Source organism: Coregonus clupeaformis, chromosome 28, assembly GCF_020615455.1.
Source record: "Coregonus clupeaformis isolate EN_2021a chromosome 28, ASM2061545v1, whole genome shotgun sequence".
NCBI lineage: Eukaryota > Metazoa > Chordata > Actinopteri > Salmoniformes > Salmonidae > Coregonus > Coregonus clupeaformis.
Window position 1 is genome coordinate 18,472,785 of NC_059219.1, and position 9,213 is coordinate 18,481,997.

The 9,213-nt window shown below is 44.8% G+C and overlaps 2 protein-coding genes across 2 annotated transcripts; one reads left to right on the forward strand and one right to left on the reverse strand.

Moving 5' to 3' along the window:
* The first annotated feature begins 574 nt into the window (after window positions 1-574).
* Window positions 575-3,257, forward strand: LOC121542388 (gamma-glutamylcyclotransferase-like). The gene is made up of 4 exons (XM_041851792.2): window positions 575-850; window positions 938-1,083; window positions 1,287-1,419; window positions 2,525-3,257. The coding sequence occupies exons 1-4, from the start codon at window positions 731-733 to the stop codon at window positions 2,687-2,689; spliced, it is 564 nt and encodes a 187-aa protein (XP_041707726.1). The 5' UTR covers window positions 575-730; the 3' UTR covers window positions 2,690-3,257.
* A 749-nt stretch (window positions 3,258-4,006) lies between these two features.
* On the reverse strand, window positions 4,007-8,924 carry LOC121543019 (toll-like receptor 13). The gene is made up of 6 exons (XM_041852691.1): window positions 8,196-8,924; window positions 7,804-7,953; window positions 7,149-7,379; window positions 6,558-6,916; window positions 6,270-6,459; window positions 4,007-4,395 (listed from the first exon to the last, which is right to left on the reverse strand). Exons 1-6 carry the CDS (start codon window positions 8,915-8,917, stop codon window positions 4,296-4,298), a joined length of 1,752 nt encoding a protein of 583 aa, XP_041708625.1. The 5' UTR covers window positions 8,918-8,924; the 3' UTR covers window positions 4,007-4,295.
* Between the last annotated feature and the right edge of the window lie 289 nt (window positions 8,925-9,213).

Genomic DNA, 9,213 nt, shown 5'->3' on the forward strand with positions numbered 1-9,213 from the left:
GTTACCTACTGGACCTTGATGGACCAGCTGTGTTTATGTTTAGCCTTCCATTCCCATGACCAGTAATGTTCCATATACTTTCAAAGCATTTTTCCACAAAAGATGGGTAAAGCTTGGCGCAAAATAAAAAAGGTGTGTAAACTGCGTTTACCCTCCACTACACCAGTGCTCATGACATGATTTCAAAGCAAAATTGAGGTCTGCCTGATTACCAACGGTGGTGTAAACATAAATCAATGTGCATGCATGCAAGCATGAGTGATGGATTGGCCTATTTGTCAAAGCATCAGCTGCATCACACCACTAACCTCTCTGTCCACTAGACAGCGCTATGCAGGCTTGTTGCAGCACACTGTGAATGACATGCTGGTGTGACTGTAAGCTCAGACTGCTCAGGCCATAATGCTCAGCAACCAGCAGGCTGTGTGTGTATTGTGTGGCAGTGGTGGGCACAGCACAGCACAGGGCAGGCCCGTTGGATTAGCATGAGAATGGGGAGTCAGTGAGTGGAGAGAGGGCTGGTATAAAAGAGGGGGGCGCAGGGTTTGATCTCTGTCACACTAGTGATCATGACCTCACCTTGCGTCTCTGCTCTGCCTCCAAGCTCTCCTGCTGACTGTGGTTACTCTATATTCTCTCCTCCTCCTCCCTCCTCCTCCTCCTCCTCCTCCTCACCCTGCCCTTCCCCTTCCCCCTCCTGCTCCTACTCCTCCTCTTCCTCTCTGACAGGATGGATGACAACATAGAAACCCACACCTTCCTGTACTTTGCCTACGGCAGCAACCTACTGAAGGAGAGGCTCCAGCTCAAGAACCCCTCCGCTACCATCCACTGTGTGGCCAGGCTCAAGGTACGACCCGACCTGACCTGACTGTAATGAGGACCTGGAAGGACACCTGACCTTAACCTGACCCCCTCTATCTCTCCTTCTCTCCAGGACTACAAGCTGGTATTTGGGAACTACAAGGGTCTGGCCAGTGACCGGTGGCATGGGGGTGTGGCGACCATTGAGAACAGCCCAGCGAACGAGGTGTGGGGAGTAGTGTGGAGGATGAATGTGGCTGACCTCGCATCTCTAGACAGGTAAGATACCTTTATCTTGTTCACCTAATCCTAGTTGGTGTATAGTGTGTCTACTGGGTCTGTTGTGTCATTCTGAGTGCTTCTTCATTGTGGTTGATGCGGTCTAGTTCTAACCAGTTCTGAAGTTGTGTGGGTGGGTGTATTCATGTGTGTGTATTTGTGTGTGTGTATTTGTGTGTGTGTGTGTGTGTGTGTGTGTGCAGCCAGGAGAACGTGAGACTAGGGGCCTACAGCCCTGTGGAGGTGAATGTGAAGACTCGGGGGCAAGAGCTCAACTGTCGCACCTACATCATGAACAGCTGTATTTACGCTCCACCGTCTCCACAGTACCTCAAGGTAGCACACCTCCTTTTATACTATTTTCCTCTCTCTCTCTCTCTCTCTCTCTCTCTCTCTCTCTCTCTCGCATGCTGTCTCACTTTCTCAATCTATTTATATCTCTGTTATTCCAAATAAGAACATGGACTTGACACTGAACCCTTTAAGACGTTAGGGACCTTACAAAGTGTGGAGAGGAGCGTTGTTAATGAAGTGGGGCTCTCTATGGATATACAATGGGACAATGAAGAGAAATTCAGATAGTTATCTCTGAAAATGATCTCTGATTTTTAAAATATTTATGGTCACACATACCAAAACAACAGCAAATCAAACAGATTCTCTAAAGCATGTGAAAAAAGGAATTCACACATCACTCGTCACTTGTGGATGACAGTTTGGGTCCCATCATCCTCTTGAATGAGTCTCTGCCCCTGACAGCTCCCAGATGGCTTTGTGTTGAAAAGACAATTGGGAAAGAGCAGCAACTAGGTCAGGGGATTTTTAGACTATTCACTCACAGCCCCTCTCCAAAATAAAACCTCCCTCTCTGAAGCATCTGGAAAACTACATTCCAGGTATTTATTATTTAGTAGATATCCATCAATTCATTCAGGATTTATCCAATCCCATGCACTGTATTGGACAATGTGAACCGTTACTAAACTGTGATTCCAGATGGTTCATTGCACATCTAAAAGCTCTAGCTAAATAATCAAAGTGGTGTGAGAAAAACAGCCAGCGAATGTAACAGGCGTGGAGCATGGCTTTGTGACCACGGAAGCTTTGTGCCGTGCTCTGTCGTGTATGTACCAGACTCATACGGTTGAGCTGAGTGCATTGTTCCTCTATTATGTGGCGTGTTCTATGTGTGGTGTGGTGTGTGGTCCGATGGGTACAGTATTTGAGATACACACATTCTTGGGGCAGTTACTATAGCATAAGGGTAGTTACTATTGATGTTTCTGCCCCTGGGGCAGTTCTGGATTTGAATGGGCGCCACTGGTAATTTATTTGTAGTTAGATAACAGAAAATACTGTATAAGTGATTGTCTAATTAATATGGTTTAACTTCCTATTACATTATAAATGTTTTATGTTAATTGTTCTCTGGTTGCCCCAGGTGATTTTAATGGGGGCGGAGCAGAATGGCTTGCCGAAGAACTACCAGGAGAAGCTGAGGGCCATCGAGACCAACAAGTATGAGGGCTCACTGCCTGTCATGGCTGACCTGGAGCGGATTATGAAAAGAGCCAAGGAGAGAGCCAACCACCAATCTGACGCTTAACAACACCTTGAACAAACTGCCATGTTTAGGAACTCAGCTCCAGTTAGGATAATAGAAGTTTGCTTCAACAACTTCCATTGTCCTACCAAGAGTTGCTGAATATCTTCTTATCTCCAGTTTGCTCCACTGTTCATGCATCTTGGTTTGAAAGCGAGATAGCGACAGCATTTATTTTTCTCTAGGAACTCAAACCTGCCTAGAGAGATAACTGTGTTCAGTAACCCACTGGTTAGAGAAACCATCAAGTCCTGTGTGTAACATTACATCTATAAGTCCTCTTCAGGAATAGTTATTTAATGACAAATAACAATGATGATGATGATGATGATGATGACACTAGGCATCCCTCAGACTGTATAGGGATTGAATGTAGAATAAGATCATGTGTATTTGTACTACTTCGGTGGACAATAAAACATCCCCGGATGTTCTGTGTTGATCTGTATAGAGTGCACAATGGCGTTAAATCAGCCTCATTCAAGATAGCCTGGTCTCAGTTCTGTTCATGCTGTCTTTCCAACTCCTATGGGTCATTGGCATGACCACGTTGGCAAGACAGCACAGACAGATATGGGACCAGGCTACATTCAAGATCACTTCTTCTGTTAATCCTTAAATGTCTACTGATGCACCCGTCCGTCAATTTTAAGTAACATAATAAAAAATTCCCCATCAAAATACACCAATTTAAGCTAGAGATATCCGCCAATGTCGGCCTTCAACATCTGCGGTAGAAGGTAGCCGAGCTACAGCGGTGTTTGTCAGACCATGAGACATCCCAAAAATCGATCTACTCACAAAAATGTCTGTAGCGTCCGAACGGTTTGGCCAACTAACCACTCTATGGAAAAATGAAACTCTCACGAACGCAATGGTGTTCTCCGTTTTGCTCTACGACCCCCACAAGTGTCACGGGACTCATCTGAAGGTTACCCATACAAATTAATGGAAGTATGGAGGTAGTTTTGTGGCAACTACAAAATACAAAATATTTCCTGAGCTTTCTTATGTCTCCTAGATATAGCACAGACACTTCAAAACCTGATGATACATTTTTTCACTGTCTTTTTTTGCCATTTATGAATGTTATTCAATGCGTTTCTATGGGCTACAGTAGTAAAGGCCAAATTCAATATTTTATCAAGTAATTTGTTGATATTTTTTTCATACCTAAAGGGGTCCTAAAATTCAAAATCAAATAGCTAAATGATCCATGGTATGAACATCTTAAAACTATGCAACGTTAGAAGAAGGCAAGAGAGAGAGACGGCACATTTTATTGAATCAAATAATAGCAATCAAAGCCATAAACCTCACTGTTTTTTGCCGCAAACATATTTTGAACGTTGGCTAGTCTGTGTACTGTATATATGATTGAAGGTCTTTGTCTCCCTCTGCTGTTGATATCCACACAGTTCATACAAAGTTCATTGGAAGCGGAATACCACTGTCTAGATATGTACACAAAAAAGGTGCTCTCTAAAACCTTAAAGAGTTATTTGGATCGTCTCTGTAGGATAACCCTTTATGGTTCCAGGTAGAACCTTTTCACCCAACAAAGACCCCTTTTAGAACCATTTTTAAAAGAGTGTAGTACTGTTTGTGGTCACTGTCCAGGGTGTGGTTCAGGAGGGACCAGTTTGGTCCACAGACGGTCCCAGAAGGCAGGCTGCATGGCCAGGTCCCGGGGCCAGTCCAGGTAGGTCCTGGGGATCACAATAATAACTGATTATTTGACTTAAAGTATAAAGTGCTTTTATCACACCCAAGGCATTATACAACACATGAAAGACAACATACTCTAAAGTCATAATGAAGATACTGTATATGAGTGAAATATAATTTAGAAGACAAGCCTTCAGGTCTTCACATAAAGTTCCTCAACACATGAGGTCACAAAAAATATACAGTGCATTCGGAAAGTATTCAGACTCCTTCACTTTTCCCACATTTTGCTACGTTACAGCCTTATTCTAAAATGGATGAAATCATTTCCCCCCTCATCAATCTACAAATACCCCATAATGACAAAGCAAAAACTGTTTTTTTGAAATGTTTGCAAATGTATATAAAAAAAAAAAACGGAAATATCACATTTACATAAGTAATCAGACCTTTTACTCAGTACTTTGTTGAAGCACCTTTGGCAGCGATTACAGCCTCAAGTCTTCTTGGGTATGACACTACAAGCTTGGCACACCTGTATTTGGGGAGTTTCTCCCATTCTTCTCTGCAGATCCTCTCAAGCTCTGTCAGGTTGGATGGGGAGCGTCGCTGCTCAACTATTTTCAGGTCTCTCCAAAGATGTTAGATCGGGTTCAAGTCCGGGCTTTGGCTGGGCCACTCAAGGACATTCAGAGACTTGTCCCGAAGCCAGTCCTGCGTTGTATTGACTGTGTGCTTAGGGTCGTTGTCCTGTTGGAAGGTGAACCTTCACCCCAATCTGAGGTCCTGAGCGCTCTGGAGCAGGTTTTATCAAGGATCTTTCTGTACTTTGCTCCGTTCATCTTTACCTCGATCCTGACTAGTCTCCCAGTCCCTGCCTCTGAAAAACATCCCCACAGCATAATGCTGCCACCACCATGCTTCACCGTAGGGATGATGTCAGGTGCCAGACGTGACGCTTGGCATTCAGGCCAAAGAGTTCAATCTTGGTTTCATCAGACCAGAGAATTTTGTTTGTCATGGTCTGAGAGTCCTTCAGGTGCTTTTTGGTAAACTCCAAGCATGCTGTCATGTGCCTTTCATTGAGAAGTGGCTTCCGTCTGGCCACTCTACCATAAAGGCCTGATTGGTGAAGTGCTGCAGAGAGGGTTGTCCTTCTGGAAGGTTCTCCCATCTCCACAGAGGAACTCTTGAGCTCTGTCAGCGTGACCATCGGGTTCTTGGTCACCTCCCTGACCATGGCCCTTCTCCCCCGATTGCTCAGTTTGGCCGGGCGGCCAGCTCTAGGACGAGTCTCGGTAGTTCCAAACTTCTTCCATTTAAGAATGATGGAGGCTACTGTGTTCTTGGGGACTTTCAATGCTGGAGAATTTTTTTACCCTTCCCCAGATATGTGCCTCGACACAATCCTGTCTCTGAGCTCTACGGACAATTCCTTGGTTTTTGTCTTGGTTTTTGCACTGACATGCACCGTCAGTGTGGGACCTTATAAAGACAAGTGTGTGCCTTTCCAAATCATGTCCAATCAATTTAATTTACCACAGGTGGACTCCAATCAAGTTGTAGAATAAACATCTCAAGGATGATCAATGGAAACATGATACACCTGAGCTCAATTTCGAGTCTCATTGCAAAGGGTCTGAATACTTATGTAAATAAGGTATTTCTGTTTTTTATTTTTAATACATTTGCAGACATTTCTAAAAACCTGTTTTCACTTTGTCATTATGGGGTATTGTGTGTAGATGTATTTAATCCTTTTTAGAATGAGGCAGTAAGGTAACAAAATGTGGAAAAAGTCAAGTGATCTGATTACTTTCCGAATGCACTGTATGTTTTCTCAAGGATGTTTCCTAGTTAAATAAATGATCATGAGTGTAGTTCACAGAACCACCTCTCCACATACTGTACGTACCTGGTCTTGACCAGCCTGGCCAGGCGGTGGTGGGAAGACAGCTGGCGAGGGGGGATGTCCTCCAGGAAGACCAAGATAAGGATGTCCCTTTGCTCCACCAGCAGACGGAGGGTGGCCAGCCGCAGCTCCAGGGAGCACCAGTTACTGCGCAGGTAGTTACGACTCACCACACACACGGTGTAGCGGCTGCCTGGAACCAGACCAATAAGAAGGATCATTAGATGGTGATGCCATAGGCTTGGCATTTTGAACCAGTGCGTCCGTATTCTAGTAGTCCAGGATACCTACCGTAGAGGCTGTCTGTGATGTTGCCCACAATGTCCTTCCCCAACTGGAAATCCCTGCTGTGCAGACATAGACGCAGGAAGGGAGGCCCCCTCTGCTCCAGGCCTGGAAGCAGCTGCTCCACCACCCAGCGCTCGTCTCTCCCACTGTACGACACAAAGGCATCATAGAGGTAGCGCCCCCTGGGGTTGGGCCTCCGTACAGCCTCCTCCAGCCAGCCGCGGATGATGTGGCAGAAGGCCAGCAAGTATTCCCGAGCCAGCTGATGGAGCAGCACCACCAGCATGAAGAGGAGCAGGCCCAGCGAGGTGCAGAGGAACAGGACAAAGCCCACGTCCAGGGAACAGTTAGCTGCTGAGTACCTGAGATGGACGGCGCAATGATGGTAACAAAGACATCCCTTGACACTTAGAATACTCATATTATTGACGCCATCAATAGAGAAAGCTTTTAAAACAGGTTGTGGCTGTACATCCAGGCCTAGATGACAAGTCTAAATGCTAAACGGCCATGCTGGTGTTCTAGGCATGTGTTGCCTCTATGGTTGTACAATAAATGGTATACTCCTCATTATCAGTACATCTTTCTTCTTACCTGGCAAAGTTCTGGATTCCATTCTCGTTTTTACATGTCACATCTGCTTCCCCAGGGTGATAAAAGACGACCTGGACATGTGGCTGTCTCTCGGCCCAGGCGATCAGCCAGGCATTGTCACAGCTGCAGTCCAGGCGAAAACTGTAGAGTAGCAGGTACCTCAGGTTGGTCAGCGGCTCTGGGAAGCTCTCCAACACACTGAACTCCTCTGGGATGTGGACTGACATCTGCCTGAGGAGAAGGCAGAAAACAGTTCACTCTTAGGGCGCAAACGGAGGCCAGCTTGCACGCTAGTTGTAGCTCGTAATGCCGGAGTCTTGTCTTGTGGTGGTAAATCCAGACCACTAATGGCCCCTTGTGGCATCCCACTGGGCAAAAACTGGTTGAATCAAAGTTCTTTCCAATGTTGGAAAACTGATTGGATTTGCAAAAAGTAATCAACGTAAGGGCATTTTGTATTTTTTTTTCACCCAACTTTTACCCTCAATCCAATGACATGGTGACATATGTTGTTTACTTCACGTTGAATTCACGGTTAGTTGACAGCTCAACTAAATGTAAATCAAAACTAGACATTGAACTGACGTCTGTGCTCAGTGGGATGGGTTCAAACCCTGCCTGCACCTTCATATGGGTGGGTGTTTCTATTATCTACCTGAGGGAATGCAGGTCTCTACTCATCTCCTCCTCCAGACTGAGGATCCTGCAGGTGATCAGGTTCAGGGTCTCCAGCTTGGTGAGGTTGTGGAACATAATGGCCAGCCCTGGCTGCCGGTAGAGTTCCACTCCCTTTAGCATCAGATACCTACAGTTGGATTATAATCAATTACCTTGTAAGTGCACTTCTGAAATAATCTGTCATACTTCTTCTTATTCTTTAGACCACTACTGCTCTTAAACCCCATTCATACTTTAAAAAAACGCAGGCAGGCCAGACTTGGATGGCTTGCATACAGTACAGCTTTAAAATCTAATTTATAGTATACTTTTGAAACTATACAGCTGTTTGTCCTCACTCGACCGTTAAGTAAATGGATAAATAGATACCTCAGCTCCACAAGTGTGTTCAGGTCAGTCATGTCCACAAATTCGGCTGACAGCACAGACATGAAGCCAAAGTACTGGAGGGAGGTGAAGTATCTTGCGGCAAAATGAGACCCACACAGGAGGCATTCTGTTATGGCTGTGAGGCTGACGACGGACTGGAAAAACGGTCTCCAGCAGTCCTGGAAGGATACAGTTGTGGCACTGAGCTGAAGGGAAATCCCTGGTTTTGGGGTGCTGTTGCTGCCGATGATGATGTTGAGGGTGTACCACATGGAAGAAATGTTAATTTGCATTAACCCTTGAGGGAAGACACCAAATATGTGTGTCAGATTCACACTCACGCTACTCTCCAATTCACTAGGCAAAGGTTGAAAGTCCCCTAAACATACGTGCTTCAACGAAGTGAGGTGGATGAAGGCAAATGCTTCAATTGTTTCAAGTGGGTTTTGTTCCAGAATTAGGGTCTCCAAGCCATGCAGGCCAAAGAAACTGTTCTCTGTTATCTGAGAGATCTTGTTATTCTGTAGGTCTAGGAACCTCAATTTAGCTAGTTCCTTAAATGTAAAGTCTGCAACAGTGGTAATCTGATTTCCTGACAAAATCAGCTGTTCCAGATTCTTCAAGCAACCAAACTGCTCTGAGGAAATGTTTGTGATGTGAAAGCCAAACAGCCACAGTTTTTTCAGCCACAGAACGGGACCCTTTTGAGTGTCACAAACCATACTGATTTCAACTTCAGCCTTAGAGAACGTAAAGAAAACACCCATATCAACAAGATTCTTCAAATAATGGATCAAACTTAAGTTAATTGCATCACGTTCATGTTCATAATAATTGAAATGAATCTTCTTTATCCCCTGGCAGTTTCTCACAGCAGATGTGGTGTTGTTCCAGAATTTATCATTACTTACATCAATTTCTTCGATTGAGAGTTTGAATACTGTTTCACAAACTGACTCAAAGGAAATACATTTGTTGTTAAAAACAAACGCCTGTAGTCTTCTGATGCCAGACTGCA

Excerpts from the sequence above, each read along its gene's own strand:
- LOC121542388 (XM_041851792.2), top strand. The coding sequence starts at position 731 with ATGGATGACAACATAGAAACCCACACCTTCCTGTACTTTGCCTACGGC. Across the intron at positions 1,084-1,286 it reads GACCTCGCATCTCTAGACAG|CCAGGAGAACGTGAGACTAG; the intron begins GTAAGATACCTT and ends GTGTGTGTGCAG. Across the intron at positions 1,420-2,524 it reads CGTCTCCACAGTACCTCAAG|GTGATTTTAATGGGGGCGGA; the intron begins GTAGCACACCTC and ends TGGTTGCCCCAG.
- LOC121543019 (XM_041852691.1), bottom strand. The coding sequence starts at position 8,917 with ATGGTTTGTGACACTCAAAAGGGTCCCGTTCTGTGGCTGAAAAAACTG. Across the intron at positions 7,380-7,803 it reads AGAGACCTGCATTCCCTCAG|GCAGATGTCAGTCCACATCC; the intron begins GTAGATAATAGA and ends CCTTCTCCTCAG. Across the intron at positions 6,460-6,557 it reads CATCACAGACAGCCTCTACG|GCAGCCGCTACACCGTGTGT; the intron begins GTAGGTATCCTG and ends GTCTGGTTCCAG.